At 37.4% G+C, this 19,862-nt stretch overlaps 1 protein-coding gene across 1 annotated transcript in view; it reads right to left on the bottom strand.

Annotated features, from left to right (window-relative positions):
- Positions 1-19,862, bottom strand: part of LOC136869499 (transmembrane protein 145) — a 139,555-nt gene that overhangs the window by 53,136 nt on the left and 66,557 nt on the right. The window contains exons 7-8 of the mRNA XM_068227122.1: positions 13,568-13,639; positions 12,649-12,798 (exon numbers count right to left, since the gene is read on the bottom strand). Of these exons, the coding sequence (XP_068083223.1) occupies positions 12,649-12,798; positions 13,568-13,639 (222 nt within the window). The remainder of the gene's footprint in view (positions 1-12,648; positions 12,799-13,567; positions 13,640-19,862) is intronic.

Raw genomic sequence — 19,862 nt, 5'->3', positions numbered from 1 at the left:
TTGGATTTTCATTATAACTTCTTCACGACATGAGATAAGTAATATGTTTCTTAATTATGGTTTCAAAAAAAAATATCAATGCAACTATAAATGTACCTATCCATACTGATATCAAGCTTATTATAAATATATATTTTTCATATGTGCAAGATTAACTCAAGTATTCTTACTATTGAGCGCCACCATTAAAATAATCAATCAGTTGTAGTCGCGAAAGTCGTGCCAAATGTTTTCATAAATACGTGCCATTGCATATAAAACCAACTCTCAAGTTATTCACCGCTGTGTCAAAATTAGGTTAAAAACCTACTCTACCGATCTACATTCACATATAAAGACGTATCTTTAGTTACGCGATGTTCCTTCATCTGTACGTATATTCAGATTATATTGCATGTAATACTCAAATAACCTAGCAATATGTCTGGCATCAACGCTATTTGTCGACCACATAACGCTTGGACTGTAACATACATTCACATAAACATGACCTAATTCCATCTCTTGTATTGTTAACCTCTATATTAAAAACCATAACCGACACAGAAACTCGCAATAACCTAATCTAGGCTTTGCTTACGCAGAGAACAATACACATTTCCTCAGACTAACAACATTATACAATTCTCATATTTCAATTCTTCCCGATACCTTCATATATAAAAAATACACATTCAACTTCATTTCAATAACCTCTGTGTTACGGTCAAAACAGTCCAATAGCCTGAGTTTCCATTCATAAACTGCAACTCTCTAATATTTAATCATTTCCTTTCAATATTATAATCGTACTGGCCATGTCTGCCGATCAAGTGCTCATAAAAACTAGGTTACGTTACGTACATCGCATATATTCCTCTTAACCACAAATAGTTCAATATTAATTGGTCTCCTCAAGGAGATTGGCATTTAAAACATGGATATGCTCATTTTGATCTTGTTTATAACAATCTAAAAATATCTCAGGAGCACTGCATTTGTATTACTTAAAATAGCACATGTCAGCAGTTATTTATTCAAATCCACACAATAGTATTCACTTATTGGCACTTTATATATATCTGTAGGCACTTCTGCACTCAAATAAATATATCCTAGCAATTAATTAAAATTTTATAATGCAAATTTCGAAACCATATTACTTATCTCGTGTCGACTTTCCCGTTGCTGGCTCCTTCCTCGACTAGGTCATCTCGGAGTAGTCAATCATGTCCCAGGATCACATCACGGCTGTATTCGGCTGGGCATCTTGGCTTGAGCTGAGTTCACCTTGCGCAATCTTTCTCTATTCGTTTAGGCGAGCTTCATTACGTCACCAGGGATCATGCAACGAAAAGACAGCAAATATTTTGTAGAATACATATTTCTCTGATGAATTGCAGGTTTTCCAATACGTGTATTTGAGTTTATATATTTTATAACTGATAGAAATATTTCTCTTAAATTATATATTTCTTCAATTTTGGTCTGCTTTTCGTCAACTATGTCACCTAAACAGGTACTGCTTATAACTTGAGATAGTTATTTCTGCATTTCTTAGTATAGATTAGCCACTTATTTTGCTATTTCGGCCCTGTTTTTTTTTACATCGATATCTGACTCGGCTGCAGTCACACTTTACTTCAGTATCTTGGCGTTTTCCTTTGATTCCTTAAGTATCCTGCAAATATTGGAGGTTTATTCCTTCGATTTGTGTTATATATAAATTACTTTAGTATTTATATTTCGTTGATTTTCTTTCCCTATCTCGTCGCAAGACGTACAGTTCTTCCTTCACGCAGTTTTTCTTCTCAAGGTATTTAAGAATCGAATCAATTCAATTATTTCATGGTCCATAGTTGTTCAATCTTGGAAACTCTTTTCTCTTTTACGGTCAATATTGACCTCCGCCTACTGATCAAGATCGACTTACTGTAAGATTATATTCCGTTCGCATTTACGCCGCCTGAAGCTGCTCCGCGCCATATTTGTCCGCTGTATTTCCACAATAGTTACTGCCTCAAATGTAACGTAATGGTACAACATCTGTTTCCCATGTTGGGAAAAACATCCAAATGTTTTGAGAGTTTATTTTATTACTTTATTTGTTTATTATTACTTAGCAAGACCATTATTTATGATACCTAGTAATAAACTACTCATAGCATTTTGAAATTTCCATCCATTGCTGAATTTCAGTACTTGAGACCTTTAGAAGTGTTTGATTACTGTTTTATATTTTAGCAAAAACATAATAATGTAACCCCAAGCTCTCAGTTTCTCAGTCTGTAACAAGTCAGTATTTAAGTAGCGGTGATGGTGGGCCGATGGCCTAGATATTAGGCCCCATTAAACAACAAGCAGCAGTGACGGTGAGAAGACTAGTTTCCAGTAATCCAATCCAGTGTGCAAATAGTGTCTGTTCATATCGATTACTATTAATAATGAGTGGTGATTATGTAAGTGAATGCCTCAGAATGACAGGAAAGGCTGGTCTGAGAGAAGCAGAAAATTATAAGCGCAAGATCCTTCACAAAATAATGGGTCCTAATATAACAGATGGACAGTATAGACTCTCGGGGTTAATGAATGGCTGATGGAGTCAATAAGGAAACGATAACTGAAGTTCTACAGACTACTGTTCAGGATGGATGCAACACGACTAACAAAACAGATTTTTTAATGTATTGGACAACAGACCTTAGCGTCTTGGATAAATGGTTCAAGGAAGTAAAGAAGGACCACAAGAGCATGGGAATAAATCAGGAGGACATCTCTAACAGATCAAAATTCAGATCAGTGATCAACAACTCTAAGGGCTTCCATGATGAATAAAAGCAGAACAACAGCTGGACAGAAGAGAGAAGACAGGTGGCCAGAGAAAGAATGCAACGCTTCTGAGCTGCAAAAAAAGGCTTCCAGAAATGCCTTATAGTTATTTAACATGGTTTCTAATGGCCCTAAATGAGAATAATTATTTTATTTATTTCGTGTCAGAGTGTTGAGAAACTTAAAAATATAAATAAGGTATTATATACAAATAAAACAGAATACATTTTATGTCACAAAACATGTTTCACACAATGTCTGCCCAGAAATGGGCAACAGAAATTCCCTCTTCAGTGGCTTGAATCAAGTCTTGAAGTGTACAACGAACAGGGCAGGACTGACAGTCATACAGGTGTTGGGTAGTTTGTTGCTCCCCACAATCGCAGAAGTCTGACTGATCTTTCAGATAACCCCATTTTTTAAGGTTATCCTTGGATTTACCTACTCCACTCCTCAAACGATTAAGTGCCTTCCAGGTTGTCCATTCCAAATGATGACCAGGGGGTGGAGATTCAGAAGGCACCATCCAATCAGAAAGATGCTCCATTTTTGCTCGCCACATATCACAACGTGCTGTTCTTGCTGGTTTATCCAGAGCCTTGGAGACATTGAGGAAACTTTTCCTGGACTTCAGTCTTCTGGGTGGAGGTCGATGTCCAAATAACGGGTGGTTGCTTGTGAGATCCACCTTCGACCTCTCTTGCCTTGCAAACACTTCTCGCCGAATGTCTGGAGGAGAAATACCAGCCAAGCAGTAGAGTTTGTCAGTGGGAGTAGGTTTCAGACACCCAGTTACTATTCTACATGTTTCATTAAATGAGAATAATAATAAGTGGGGATTATGGCTTCTACATCTAGTAGCAAGAAAAGAAAAGCTTCAGATTAAGGCAGATCATTTCATGTCAGTATTTTTTTTAACTGAAATTACAACCAAAGGAGCATCTTGGATTTGTAATGAAGCCATTTCAGTTTTTAAAGAATAGGATTATAACTCCGAACGTGCTTCTTCATATGATAAATCTGAGGGTCAGTTTTGTGGAGACAAAGTGACTGAACTTAAACATAAGTATTTGGGACAACAATCGTGCTTCAAGAATATGTGCAACTCAATTGAAATTGCTTGTCAGGGTGAGCTATGTAATAGCAGAAATTAACTGCAAAGAAACCAGAACCATTCTCAGTCGGCAAGTTTGTTAAAGAATTAGCTGCTTTTGTTCCTCTTAAAGGCACCCACAAAAGCCATCTTTCAGGTGTTTAGAAAGGCGAGAATGTGAGAAGGCTTAGTTAAATTATTCCAAATTGAAGCAACTAAGGTGGGAAGTACTTCTGTAATATAATATCATTACTTAATACACCAAAAAAATCTTTGTGCCAAATCACTGAATTCAAATAATGTTCTGAAAGTTGTCATTACATTTGTGAATTTTATTCGTTCGCAAGGTCTGTGATGCAGAGAATTTCAGGATTTCTTGAAGAGTCCCGATTCAAAAGTGGAAGACATTCTTTTTTTAAACTGGAGTCAGGTGGCTCATCTGAGGTAAAATGTTAAAGGAAGTATTAGATCAAAAAGAACAAATACAAGCATTTATTGAGGGAAATGGAAAACATATTACTAAATTTAAAGAACCATCATGCATGAGTGATCTTTCCTTCCTAGTTGATATTATCATGCATTTAATGAATGAATGAAATCCACAGCCTGTTTCCAGTCATTCAACCAGATCAGGAATGGAATAAATGAAGCCCGATCTAGCGGCAAGGATAGGAACTGTGCCAGCTGCCGAAACCTGTCGCACTTCTCTGAGCAATGATTAATGAATGACAGATGAATTGAAATGATTTTGGAGAGTGTTGCTGGAATGAAAGATGACAGGGAAAACCGGAGTACCTGGAGAAAAACCTGCACCGCCTCCACTTTGTCCAGAACAAATCTCACATGGAGTGAGATTTGAACCATGGAACCCAGTGGTGAGAAGCCAGTGCGCTGCTGCCTAAACTACGGAGGCTCACAATGCATTTAAATGAACTAAATTTACATCTCCATGGTAAAGATCAGTTGATCACTTCTATATTTGATCATGTAAAGGCCTTCAAAACAAAATTACGACTTCAGGAATCACAACTGAATGTAAACAACTTTGCACATTTTCCATACCTGAATAAGTGTTATGTTAAAATGTTCAAAACTAAGAAGGAATTTTGTTAGAATTAAGTAATTCATACAACACAGGATTTCAAGACTTCGAAGAGAATCTTGTTAATTTCAATCTGTTTTCTTCTCCATTCTCCATTAGTATAGAAGAGATCATTAGAATTTGCAAATACAGTGTGTTAATTTTCAGTGCTCATTGGACTTGAAAAGTAAGTTTAACAGTGTCCGTTAATTAGAATTTAACCACAAATACTGTATATCCCCAGGGAAACGTATCCTGGTATTTATAGACATGCAATTCGACACTCATCACTTTTTGGCAGCACATATTATACAGTACACATGAACAAATGTTCTTCAGAATGAGTGCCTGTGAAGCATGTAACAAGTTTGCAGTCATCTGAAAAGTTTTCTTCGAATTGCTACTACATTTGTCACACCTGGTATTGGGAGCCTTGTTTGTGAGAAGCAGGGCAAAATCTCACAATGACAGTTAAGAATGAAGTAGGCTATACTGGTACTTACCTAGATAATTAGTAGGGCAGTATAATTACATTAACTGTTTTTCACTCATGTAACAATAATAAAAAAGTCACATTAATTAGATTTAATTAGTTCAATTTAGGTTATGGTCATAATTTATACTATAACTAGCTGTAGTACTCGGTGTGTGAAGTAAATTTTTATAGAATTCCTTTTTTACGTGTTGATTGATATTTTATGATCTATTATGTAGTTTCAAGTTTTGATTATTTAAAATTCAAGCAAAACTTTATCCTTATGGAAGTTCGAATTCACTGGGAACTATTTGATCCTGTCAAAAAATTAATAAGTGGTAACTACTGTATATGTATTCACCCGTCGCATTATAGATACGAGTACACGATTTCAACTGTCATTGAGACTGTCACAAATCAATCTTGCGACCCCAAAAGCAGTAGATTCAACATTAATCTTAGTTATTTTAGACTATTTATTTTTAAGCCCATCTCAAACCCCTGTCTCAATGGAGGCTAAACGCAGACTTTAATGGTATCCAGAGCATCACAATTCATCTCAGCGGTACATAAACAATGGATTCAACATTAATATAAGTTCTTCTTCTACCGCTTTTCCCACATCTCTGGGGTTGCAGATGCGAACTCCGTCGCACTCGTGGATTTGGGCTTGTTTTACGGCTGTATGCCCTTTCTGACACCAACCCTCTATGGAGGGATGTAATCACTATTGCATCTTCCTGTGTTGGTTGATAGTGTATGTTGTGTGAATATGAAGAGGAAAGTGTTCGGACAAACACAAACACCCAGTCTTATTGGACAATTTATTTTTTACCATTTCTCCCAGTCCAATATGTTGCAAGTGATAAAAATCATTGTTATCCGTATTGAAGATACTGAATGTAGGATGTTAAAAGGTTTGTTTTTTTCCACCTATTCAATACATATAATATAATAATATAATATGTATTGAATAGGTGGAAAAAAACAAACCTTTTAACATCCTACATTCAGTCCAATATGACCGAGAATATGGATGTATGTGTGTATTTCCAGCATAGCTATCGACTAAATTTGGTACAAATATTACTTACTATCTGTGAAAAACTCTTTGGGTGCAAGACACCCCTAAAACCCCTTGGGGAGGGGGTGAAAACTGAAAACAACCAACAATAGTGTTGAATCCATAGTTTTCAAGACAACTGTAGTGATTTGAACCAAACTTGGTACACTTATCACTTACTATCAGGAGGCTAACCGTATCTAGCACCCTTTGGGGTGGGGGTGAGATATGAAAAAAATTCAAAATGCTGTTGAAACCATAGGTTTCAGAGTCGCTGAGATGAGTAGTGACACTTCAGATTTTTTTAAAGTTCAGCCTCTTTGGCATATGGGTTGAGAAAGGGTAAAATATAAATTGTGCATAATGACCGAGATAATGGATGTATGTATGTTCCAGCTTAGCTATCAACCAAAATTGATACAAGGATTATTTGCTATCTGAAAAATATACTGTGGGGGTAAGTCACCCCTAGAATCACCAGGGGCGGGGGTGAAATACAAATGTAATTAAAAACAAGCAATAATAGTGTCAAATCCATTGTTTTTGGGACTACTGGAGAGATTTGAACCATACTTGGTATACTTATGACTTACTATCAGGAGATAAACCGCATGGGAGTATGACAACCTTAGCACCCCCATGGGTTGGAGCGGGTGATATATAAAAGTAATAAAAAATAGTATTGAATGAACAGTGACACTCTGGATGTCGTTTAAGTCTAAGCTGAGCCCTAATTGGCAGGGAGGTGAGAAGAGGTGAAGAAATGTCCAAAGTGACCAAGATTATGTATGTTCCAGCATAGCTGTCAACTAAAATTTGTACAAATATTATCTACTATCTGCAAAAATTACTGTGGAAGCGAGACACCCATAGAATCTCTAGGGAAGGGGGTGAAATATAACTAAAAACAATCTATATTAGTGTTGAATCCATAGTTTTCAGGACTACAGGAGTGATTTCAACCAAAATTGGTATCCAGGGCATCACAATTCATCTCAGTGGTACATAAACAATGGATTCAACATTAATATAAGTTCTTCTTCTACCACTTTTCCCACACCTCTGGGAGACAAACTGTGTGGAGGTATGACAACCCTAGCACGCATGGGGGTGGGAGGGGGTGAGATGTAAAAATAATCAAAAATAGTGCCAAATCCATACTTCTTAGTGTCGCTGAGGTGAATACAGTAGAACCTCGATTATACGTTCCAGGATACTACGTTTTCTCATATTATTCATTCAAATTACATGGTCCTGTGAGCATCCTAATGAAATCATATTGTAAATATCCTGCATTATCCGTTCCTCAAAGAAACGATTTCCCGGATCAACCGTCCATAAATTTCAGTCCCATCAACGCTAAATCCTCGATCGCGTGTTTTTTTCAAGAAACTGTATCTCGCGAAAGGACGGCTACGGCATACTTACAGATGAAACCTCGATTCTCTGTTTTTGTAATGCTACTCTTTTGTCGGAAATCACCCAGAACAAATCGAGCTGCTTTTCTTTGGATTTTTTTCAGTTCTTGAATCGAGTAATCCTGGTGAAGGTCCCATACACTGGAACCATACTCTAGTTGGGGTCTAAGGGTGTTAGGGATGGCTTACCCCAACAGTGCTCATCTCTAGATAGTATGTCACCAGAGTACCAAGTTTGGTTGAAATTGCTTCAGCAGTTTAGGAGATGTTTTTACACACACACATCCATTTTTATATATAGTAAGATTACGTATGATACATAGCATTTTTCACATCGCTTGTGGGGAACGCCCTAGCATTTTCTGAGGCTTCAGTACACTTATCATCATACAGGATTTTATTACGATGGGTTCACCACTCCCAAAGGCATTTTAGAGCTACTGCCAGATGAAACTTGTGGGCCGCTCCTAACATGGAGAACAGATGCCTTTTGTAGCTGCTCCTCTGGAGTAAAGACGCCACAGTTGATATGGGGTTTTAGTGGCATTTCCTCCGCTGAGGGCCCATTTCCCTTCTATATGGACTCCTCTGCCCGTAGCCATTGGTCCTTATAGTGGGTCAGGCTATTTACTGCCACCCAACACTTGGCATGGAGACACTGGCTGTATGTTTTACTCCATTACTGTAACAAATTTAACTGGCCAGACTATTCCTAAAGAAATTTTATAATTATGCATTGCGCAGTGGAGAGGTGCACCTGTTGCTCCAACATCATGAGCGTTACTGAAGAAATGGTGGGAAATATCTAACAGCATGCTCTCCCCACTCCTAACGGTCCTGTCTAAGCATAGTAGAAGTGCAGGGCCAGTCCTTCCAACTGTTGATGTTCAGGAACAAAAATCCCGTTTATATTTGATCGACCTTCGTAAAACAAGTAAAAAGAACATTTTAATTTTATTGCATCATATTAAAAAGTTAATTCGGCCACTTCTATCTGATCAAGAACTCATCTGATTGTAATATGTTAGGCGAGGTAAATGATGTGGTAAAAGTTTATTACTGCAGTGCAGGATCACAGAAAGAAATAGCCCAAATATAGTTTCATGCTTAAATATAAATATCTATGCTTATTTACTTTTATAATTTCAACTCACACATCAAAAGAAAGAACCATTATAGTTACACATCCATTAAACTGGACTGGTATATGAGCACATTCTAACTGTAAGCCTGCTGCATTCCACTACATAGACTTATTATTAAATGCTTCTGCTGGTGTGAATTGCATCAATTTGTCATCAGTATCTTCACCAGGCTTGACCAATTGTTAGCCCTCATTAACAAAGGGTAGACTGTAGTAAATCAGAATGGTGTACCTTGGAACTTTTTTTTTTTTTTCTGATTTGTCCTGCGATCTATCGAGCTATAACTAAATTGAACTATAAAAATGCTGGTAGGTAGCAGTGATGGTAGTTCTGATTAGTTACATTAACAAGTGTTGATGATGTAGACAAAACAAAACTTTTAGCATCAAAAGTAAATATTTCACTTGTGTTTATGCTTTGTAATGCAGAAATGAAATTATGTTTGTTTATATGCTATATGTTTCTTAGCATCTGATGTGTAAATACATATGCCAACTTCAGTGATTTATTATAAGCTCTGATTTAGGGAGCCATATTTGTTGAAACATGTATCGTGTTGTACCTAAGAGCAAACAACTTTGTTCTTTCTTTGTTTGTTCTTTAGATCATGCTGAGAAGTAAGCTGGGCATCTAGAGTGTTCCAATTAATCTGGATACCTTGAAGAAAGTCATTGAAGCAGTCAGGGCTCCTCCAGAGACTGAAATTTTTATCACAGGACCTTGAAAAGTGTGCAATGTAAAGTTAGCTATGCTGTGAAGACATCTGTCAAAATTTTGAAACTCTAAAGTTGAAAATTTGAGTTATAACTCAAGATAGCAGGGGAAAAAATCGAAGAAAATTGTTGTAGTACATAAAAAATATCACTAAAATACTCTATGGTTTGACCAAAAAGGATGTTAGAGAACTGCCCATGTCAACAATAAGAATTACCCTGAGTTATGGAATAAATAAGAAATCAATCAATCACTACTGATCTGCATTTAGGGCAGTCGCCCAGGTGGCAGATTCCCTATCTGTTGTTTTCCAAGCCTTTTCTTAAATGATTGCAAAGAAATTGGAAATTCAATGAACATTTCCCTTGTTAAGTTATTCAATCCCTAACTCCCCTTCCTTTAAACAAATATTTGCCCCAATTTGTCGTCTTGAATTCCATATCTTCATATTGTGATTCTTACTTTTAAAGATACCACTCAAAATTCATCCACTAATGTCATTCCATGCCATCTCTCCACTGACAGCTCGGAGCATACCACTTAGTCGAGCAGCTCGTCTCCTTTCTCCCAAATTTTCCCAGCCCAAACTTGGCAGTATTTTTGTAACGCTACTCTTTTGTCGGAAATCACCCAGAACAAATCAAGCTATTTTTCTTTGGATTTTTTCCAGTTCTTGAATCAAGTAATCCTGGTGAGGGTCCCATGTACTGGAACCATCCTCTAGTTGGGGTCTTATCAGAGACTTATATGCCCTCTCCTTTACATCCTTACTACAACCCCTAAATACCCTCTGAACCATGTGCAGAGATCTATACCCTTTATTTACAATCCCATTTATGTGATTATCCTAACGAAGATCTTTCCTTGTATTAACACCTATGTACTTACAATGATCCCCAAAAGAAACAGCTGGGCCAAAGCTACATTTCTGACTTTAGCAACAGCAACTGATGGAAAATACACATTGTAGCACATGTCACTGAATATTACTGAGCCTGGCCAGGTGACCCTGTTATAGCAACAGAGTAGACCATACAGCCAATGACTCAATCCTGAGGGGGTCAATGCCTTCAGCTGAAGGAGGAGCCCTCTAGGGAGGGATATGCTCTCTCAAAGGAGGAAGTCTCTCTGAAACCCATCAGGTAGTATCTACACCCCAGGTTAGGGGCAGCTAGAAGGGTATCTGTACTCCTGGTTAGGAGTAGCCTTTTAGATCCCATGGAGGATTGATGTCAGTAATGGCAATTGGTCGTAAAACTTGCTCCAGAATCAACAACAGACCTGGCCAAAGGCTGGAAACTGTTCAAAATGATGATGATGATGATGAAGATGTTAAAATTTTACTACTTACGAGTAGTTCATTTTCAGAAGATCTTGAATATTTTAAAAATATTGGTTTATGCACTTTACCTATAATTTTTCTGGCTCCATATTGAATAAGCAAGCACCCTGGACTGCATGCTCAAAATGCTCCTTCTTCACATAAAAGCACAATCTCTTTTCTGGCAAAACATTTTAGAGTTACAAAGAAAATGCATATGCATATTTCTTTTTTTTTTTTAGTAAATCAAATTTTAATCCTGCATGTTTCCTGTTTTATTTTTTATTGTAAGACTGACAGTTTTCCCATTATGTTGTTTTTTATCAGATAAAGCAAGCACCACCAAAATGCAGAACTCTTTTCCCCTAGAGTTAGGAAGAAAATGTATATGAACTCTTTCATAGAAAATTAAATTCTAAATACACTTGGTGGGGTCCATTTACCAATAGGACTAACAATTCAGGCAGAATAATAACTTTAAAGGTATCCGATGCACAATTTTTCCAACTTACTCTCCTTTTCTTTCTTAAACTGTAAACTACCTGTTCTCCTGACCACCTAGCATAATGTATAAAGCCTAAGACAGTCTTGAAAGAATTACTGAATGGTTCAGTAGTTCACAATATTAGCCCTGAAACACAAACAAACTCCCAGTTTTCTCTCTTTATAACATTAGAATACATTAAGTAAATCCATTTCTGTAAAGGCCATGAAGGTCCTTAAAGAAGGCAAAGGTAAAGGCTTCCACTATTCTTAACCTTGGCACTAAATAGGATAGAGTGTTTTGCTCTATGCCTTGCCGCCTTTGCCCCAGGAGGTAATCATTTTTGGCATAGGCTGATTCAACCCCATGGCCATGTGCTGCTCCAGATTTGGAAAACTTGTTTCTAAAATTTTTTGATTGCCCTTCCACGTGAACTGAACATGCCTTTACCGCCTCATCTAGGCAGCTCCATAATATTACTATGGATATGATAAATAAGTGAAAAATAACTGGTTACACTGAGTAAAACTGAACTATACATATTGTGCATTGTCATTAAATGACAGGATGGAATCAACAGCAAAATATCTTGCTGAAAGATTCTCAGTGCTTTTTCCATGTATGCTATTTCTATTTAATTCTCACATATTTCTTCAGTGTACAGAAAACAATTCAAAGCTTTTTGTCACAAATGATAAAAAATAAAAGTCTTACTAGAAAAAGATTGTATTTTCATTTTAAAAGTACTCTCAGAAATATATATCACTGATGTGACAGGTGCAAGGCATACCTCCACACACTTACTGGGAACATAAAATAAAGCCCTCACTTAACTTCAGGACAGCCCTGATTATCACCATTTCAGCTACTACATGGTATTTTCAAAGAGAATTATAGGAATGTAGTAGGTGTATGGTCAAAGGCAGGGTTGGGGGTTTGGACTTGTCCATACCAGAAGCAGCATTAGATAGTAATGACACTAGTTGCATAAGTCTGCAAATGAAGATTGAGTGAGGACTCGTGGATAAAAACACAACTGTACCGACCTAGTGTTCGAGTACGAGGGTATCCAATTCCATTCAATGCAAATCTGATGTAGGCAGCACACTGCAGTACAATTCCAAGTTCTTGAAACACTACAGCCACAACAAACAGTTTATATGTTGTGTGGTACAACTGACGTTCCTTCAACTCCACTGCAGAATAAAAAATAAAAACATTTATTCTAAAGAGTTTCACCTTAGTTTAACTAAATGTCAAGCACATAGATGAGAATAAACATGCAAATTTTCTGAAATTCTTTATTCATGTGTTGATCTGTTTAAAGTAGTTTATATGTGCATATTAATAAGACCGAAACAAAATATGTATGTCCGTTCCACAGTCATGTCTAACAAGCTGAACTAAACTACATTTTCAGAATACACTACACAGGCAAAGTACAGGACATTTTTCATTATCAAATTTAGTATGGGCATATGTAAGCATAAAGTGACTTTTGATCTTATGGTGAGAGGTGGTTCATAATTTTAAAGATCTGAATAAATTCTTCACAGAAAGAAATGTTAATTCACTATTTGAGCTGACTACATAAGTCATTTGGCTGTACGCTTGCATTCAGGAAAAGGTGGTTTTCTATGGCTTGCAATTATTTTTACACCAGATATAATGGTACTGTATCTAAATTAAGGCATCAACTGCTACCTTCCTAGTCCTAACCCTTTTCTTATCCCAACATTGACATGAACCTGTGATAAGGAAGTTTGGCACTGCATGAACTAGCAGGGCTATTTTTTTTTTCTTTTTCTTTCAGTACGTACTGTACATGGATGAGTAGAAATAGAATCTTGGCCTATACACATTATGTCTCAACATCTGTTGCTCAAATACCCCAGCCTCATGTCGGTGGATTTAACCTAGTTATATAATATATTATACAGTATAACAAAACTTTCAAAGTCTTACCTGTACAAATCACAATGGCAATTATGATGCAAATATAAGCAAGCAGAAAGGCAATCAAGATTGGCAGTATATCTGCAAAAAATAAAATATTTTATGATGCATGTTAAGTAGACAGAATACTATCACTAAAATCTCTCCTATTGAGTTCACTTATAGGTAGATTAATTAATTAATTAATAACATCAATGTTTCTATTTATAGCATAAATTATATTAAAAATAGATCTGTTTTTCTACTTTATGTGGCCAGTTTGGGGTAAATGAAATTCAAATATTAGGCTTTTATAAATGGACATACATAACCCAATCAATTGCAATGTTCACTTAAATAACTAGAACTGTAATAGTTTCAACAACGTTGTCAAAAACAGAAAACAGAAACTAACAAAAAACTTGGCATTACAAAAAAATGTGATTCATAGCCACATATGCTTGGAGTTGATTATATTACAGGATAAAATCACTCAAGATTCAACTGTTTTTTTCCGTGATTGCTTCCCAGTAAAACACCAAAACTGAATGAACTTCCATGTTTAAATTACAACCTGTGATTATAGTAATTTAAATAAACAAGAATTGAAATATTATAAATTACAAAGAGTGCATTCCTTCACCCCTGCCAGGGATGACCACCATGTGCTCTGTAGCAGACAGTTGACTTCATGTCCAACTCCATGGCTAAATGGTTAGTGTGCTGGTCTTTGGTACAACCTTTAATGAACTTGTGCTTGTGATGAAGATATGATCACTACAGGCATCTAGGGCATTGAAGAAATTTGCAAAGATGAAATGATGTAGAATGATGAAGATAACAATGATAGGGATGAAGAAATACAACCACCAACATTCATCACAGCTTTTGCCAGCATAGGCATTGTTTGGAGGTTTGCTTCAGTGTTTAAAGTTGACAACTCAGTTATAAATAGGGCAAACCAATCAGAGATGGACATTTTGAACTTAAAATGCAACAGTGCTAAAAGGCAAACTACTATCTTTGATAAGTTAAAAAATGTGACACTGTGAAAGTGGTGTAAATATGTATATGGGCGAAGTAACTTAATATATTGCTGTCATTGTGTAAATATTTTGTGGACATTTTAATTTTGTAGTGTGCTAGGAAACTATGATCTTGGACTACCATATCAGTGCTACAGAAAAAGTTGTAATAGCAGTGTAGTACGTCAGATAGGGGTCATTTTTTTCATTTTTTACACTAGTGATTCAACGTTGCACTAACACATCAACATTTTTTGGTGATGCAAGGATGGGAAAGGGAAGGTAGTGGCCATTGCCTTAACCCTGACAGTAACACGTCTATAAATATCGCTTTAGTTACACCACACGGTTCGAAGACGTGTCACTCAAAGCCTATTATTTAAAGTTACATTAAAGTTACCAGATGGAATGAACAAGGAATAGAGGTGGTGGAGGGGATAACTCTCCCCTCCTTAAGAGGAATATATGGCATTCATTCGCACAAAACGTCAGAAAAACGTATGGTGTTACTGTCAGGGTTAATTAAGGTACAGCCCCAGCATTTGCCTGGTGTGAAAATGGAAAACCTCAGAAAACCACCTTCAGGGCTGCCGACGGTGGGATTCAAACCCAAATGAAAGCTCATAGCTATGTGACCCTAACCACATGGTCAACTCGCTTAGTAAGGTAGAATCTCCTTGTTTCGCTTGCTATAGGCTTTACGTCATATGGCGACGATGGGATAGGAAAGGCCTAGGAGTTGGAAGGAAGCGGCCATGGCCTTAATTAAGGTACAGCCCCAGCATTTGCCTGGTGTTAAAATGGGAAACCACGGAAAACCATCTTCAGGGCTGCCGACAGTGGGATTCGAACCCACTATCTCCCGGATGCAAGCTCACAGCCGCGCGCCCCTAACTGCACAGCCAACTCGCTCGGTTCTCCTTGTTTCATTGCTGTCATTGTGTAAATAATAATGTATGCTGGTGCAATTTATGTTAATATAGGCAAAGATTTCTGGAATAGGTGTGCTTTCTCCCGAAACCTCAAATTAAAAAACCAAACCCGACCTAAACCCCATGGCGCAACAGCCTCGAAGGTCCATGGCCTACCAAGTGATCGCTGCTCAGCCGAAGGCCTGCGGATTACAAGGTGTCATGTGGTCAGCACGACGAATCCTCAAGGCCGTTATTCTTGGATTTCTAGACCGGTCAATTTGTAAACAAAATTCAGGTCCCTGTCATCATTATCTGGGTATCCTTCCAGTGGGCCGGGTAGAACTTTTGTGGACAATATGCCTCCATCGGTTCCTGTCATTAGAGAGTTCCTCCCCTTTCACAGTTGTTCCTTTCTCGATAAAGTCTGCATTTATTTGGTCCAGCCATCTTCTTCTGGGACGTCCAACAGGTCTCCTTCCATGTACTGCCATTTCCAAGTATTGTCTGGGGCTTCTAGTCTCTTCCATCCTTTGCACATGCCCAAACCCTTTCAACCATGCAATGTGTAGTTTTTCTTCCAACATACAGGTTACTTGTATGTCATTTCTAATGCACTCATTTCTAATTCTGTCTCTTATTGTTTTTTGCGAAGCAGATCATAAATATTTCATTTCACATGCTTGCAGTTTGCTGATGTCTTTTTTTCAATAAAACACAGGTCTCCAACCCATATGTCACGATTGGCAGGAGGTAAGATTTGAACATTGTTTGTTTGGCTTTTACGGAAACTGCTTTGTCCCACACTAGATTTTGTACCTGATAGAAGAACGTGGAACCTTTTGTCACTCTGTTCTGGATTTCCAATTTAGTACTCCCCTGGTTCGATACAAAACTTTCAAGTTAGCTGGAGCTTTCTACACATTCAATTCTCTCTCCATGAAGTCTGAGGTCACATTCACTGGGTGTTCTACTCAGTTTCATTATTACTATTTACTTCTTACTCACAGTTAACATATTCTGTAAATTTGTTGACCCAGCAATCTAATTTCCTTTGGACTTCTTGCTCTGTTTCTCCCCAAATGGCAACATCATCTGCAAACACTAATGCATTCAAATCTCCAGGTTCTGCAGCTTTAATTTCTTTAGTGATTACATCCATGAGTGCAAGGAAAAGTAGTGGAGATAGTACACTGCCTTGTTGTACACCTCTCTTTGTTTGGAACCATTCAGATCTACCATTCCCTATTTGTACACTACTTTCACAGTTTTCATGTAGCAATTGGATCTTATGAATGAGAGAACTTGGAGCCCTTAGTTTATGCAGACATTCCCATATTTTGCTCCTTGGAACACCATCATAGGCTTTCTCTATATCTAGGAACACTACTATCAGATCTTTCCCTTTTCCCAGTACTTTTCCATTAGTTGTCTAATGGCAAAAGTTAGGTTTATTGTTCCTCTGTTGCCTCTGAAGCCATGTTGTTCTTCTTCAAACTGATGTTCTGTCCTTGTTCTTAATCTATTTGCTATGATCTTTTCCAATATCTTAAGGCAGTGTGGTAGCAGGGTAATTCCTCTGTAGTTTGTAGATTTTCTTCTGCTTCCTTTCTTGAATACTGATATAATCAATCCCTTTTTCCATTCATCTGGTATCTTATTTTCTCTCCAGATTACTCCTAGTGTTTGATATAGCCACTGAAGACCTTGTATGCCTGCTGCTTTGATTATATCTGCAGATAATCCATCTACTCCTGGTGATTTTCCTCCCTTCATAAGCTTCAGGGCATTTTCTGTTTCTGACCACATAATTGGTCTTTCTTCTTCCCCATGTTTGATAGGTTCATTGTTTTCATGCTTCTCTTCTTCATTGCCTTTTACAACTTTTCAAAATAGTTCCCCATTTCCTCTCTGATGTTTTCTATATTTTGGATTAGGATTCCATCCTCTGTTTCAATTGCTTTAATATCCTCTTTGTCTGATCTCCCACTCTTCAATATTCCATACAACATCTTTTGATTCCCTTTTGAGTCCTTTTTGTGTGAACATCTCCCAACTATTATCCTTCTCTTCCTTCACAATTCTCTTCACTAATAATTTCTTATCTCTATATATTTGTTCGAGGTCAGCTATTTTTTGGTTATCTTGTGGTAAGACACCTGTGTTTGTTTTTGCTTCTCAACATCTTTATGTCTCTTTGCCATATTTCGGTCTTTAATAGTTTCTCTTACTTTTTCACTCCACCAGCTGGCCTCTTTCTTCCTCCTCTTGTTTTGCCACATACTTCTGCTGCACAACTCACTAATGTTGTTTTAAACAGGTTCCATTCCTCCTGTGCACTTTGTGTTTCATTCTTCGGTATCTTTTCCACTACTAACTCTTGAAAAGCTTTTTTATTTGCCTCATCTTTCAATTTCCAATCTTTTATTGTTGGTATTTTATGTGTACTTGGTGTTTGCACAACCTTATAGTTCAAGTCAGCTAATAGTAGCCTGTGATTGCTGTCTAAACATTCACTGAGAATAACTTTTACATCTCTCATGCCTTCTCCACTTTTTCTATCTGTTATTACATAATCAATAACTGTTTTAGTTCTTCCATCCCAGCTGTATCTGGTTATTTTATGGCTGTCTTTTTTCTTGAAGAAGGTGTTTTTCATCGCCTTCAGCATTCCTTCCCCCAAATCCAAAGGGCCCCATTACCTCTTCATAGCCTGTTCTATCTACTCTAACTTGGGCATTTAGATCCCCCATTATCATAATATTATCCTCTTGTACATGGCCTTCCAATTTCTCAAGGAACTCTTGGTTTTCATCATCATTACATCCTGTCTGCGGAGCATACACTTGGATTATTGTGAGACTGTTACTGCTAAGTTTTACTCAGACTTTCATCATTCTTTCATTTATATATGTGATATCTGTCATGGCTTCAATATCTGTATGTAGCACAAATCAAACTCCATTCTTTGTTTCCTTCTTGTAACCATGCCAGTATAGCTTTTAATCTTCTCTCAGTTTCTTTTATTTCATCCCCTTCCATTTTGTCTAACTCATTCCTAATATATGAATCTTCCTCCTTTCCATCAGGTCGACTATCTCTTCACACTTTTGGTCAGCGTAATTATATTCAGGGTTCCTACTCTCAGTTTGGTTTCTTGGTAAGGTCTATTCAGGTTGTTATGCCTTTGATCGGTATATCTTCTTGCATTTTCAGGATAATTTTTTTTTTTTTGCTAGTGGCTTTACGTCGCACCGACACAGATAGGTCTTATGGCGACGATGGGATAGGAAAGGCCTAGGAGTTGGAAGGAAGCGGCCGTGGCCTTAATTAAGGTACAGCCCCAGCATTTGCCTGGTGTGAAAATGGGAAACCACGGAAAACCATCTTCAGGATTTTCAGGATAAGCATCAGCCTTTTTAGGGTCATCATTAGTTCCTGAAGTGCCAGAAGTGGAGTCTTTTCCTGGTATGTTCGATCCGAGGCTTGTCCGTACATTGAAAGCAATCAAACAATTACTTCTTTACTGGCTCACTGGGCCTAACATAAAGAAGTATTTTCTTTTGGGGTTTACTCCCTTAGCTTTTAAGGATCCCTCCTCATCCCACAAGGCAGTGGATTCCATCTGTACTGAATCATCATCTCCGCCTTCGCTGCCATTGAGGTCTTCACCCATAACCCTGGCCAATGGTTCCGCGATATACCCTGCGGAACTGGGTCCCTGTCTTAACTCAGCCATCCTATACTCCGACCTACTGAAGTGTAGGATGCCCACCACCACGACGTGGACGCACCATGCAAGAATTACTCAAGTGGAGGACAGGGAAGGTGGCCCTGTCTCCCTTGACCTGGGTTAATGGTCCCTGTAAAACTGCTAAATAGGTGTCTTACTGTCATTGACCATAAGCAAAGTATTGCTATTTACTGAGCATAATGGGTTTTTAAAATTAAATAATGTAGATATTTTGAGTGAAAAATACATCTGAGATAATATTTATATGTGTTACTTAGAGAAGTTGTCAAAAAATATGCATTTTGTGAATGTACTGTACTGCTGTCATCCTTTTTAAGGAAAATGAACACACAAGGTGTAAGACAGACTTCCATAAAGTGCAAATGCGGATGGTTATAAGATTAGTGACATAAATATAGGACAAAAAATGATGTGGTAAATGTAGGGAAAAGCTACTACAAATTCAAGGTTCAGTAACAGATGTTTTGGTTACAAGTTTGTCCAAAGATGTAGTAAATGAAGAACTACTTACAGTAATCTAGTTCACAGACTTCAGGAAATGACTCCGACAAATTAGTAGCCCCAGATGTAGCTTTACATGCATTAAATGAGAGTCTTGTATCTCTTGCTGAGTCACTGGTTTAAAAAAGAGAGAA

Source organism: Anabrus simplex, chromosome 1, assembly GCF_040414725.1.
Source record: "Anabrus simplex isolate iqAnaSimp1 chromosome 1, ASM4041472v1, whole genome shotgun sequence".
Lineage (NCBI taxonomy): Eukaryota > Metazoa > Arthropoda > Insecta > Orthoptera > Tettigoniidae > Anabrus > Anabrus simplex.
This window is presented reverse-complemented; position numbering and strand designations above follow the sequence as displayed.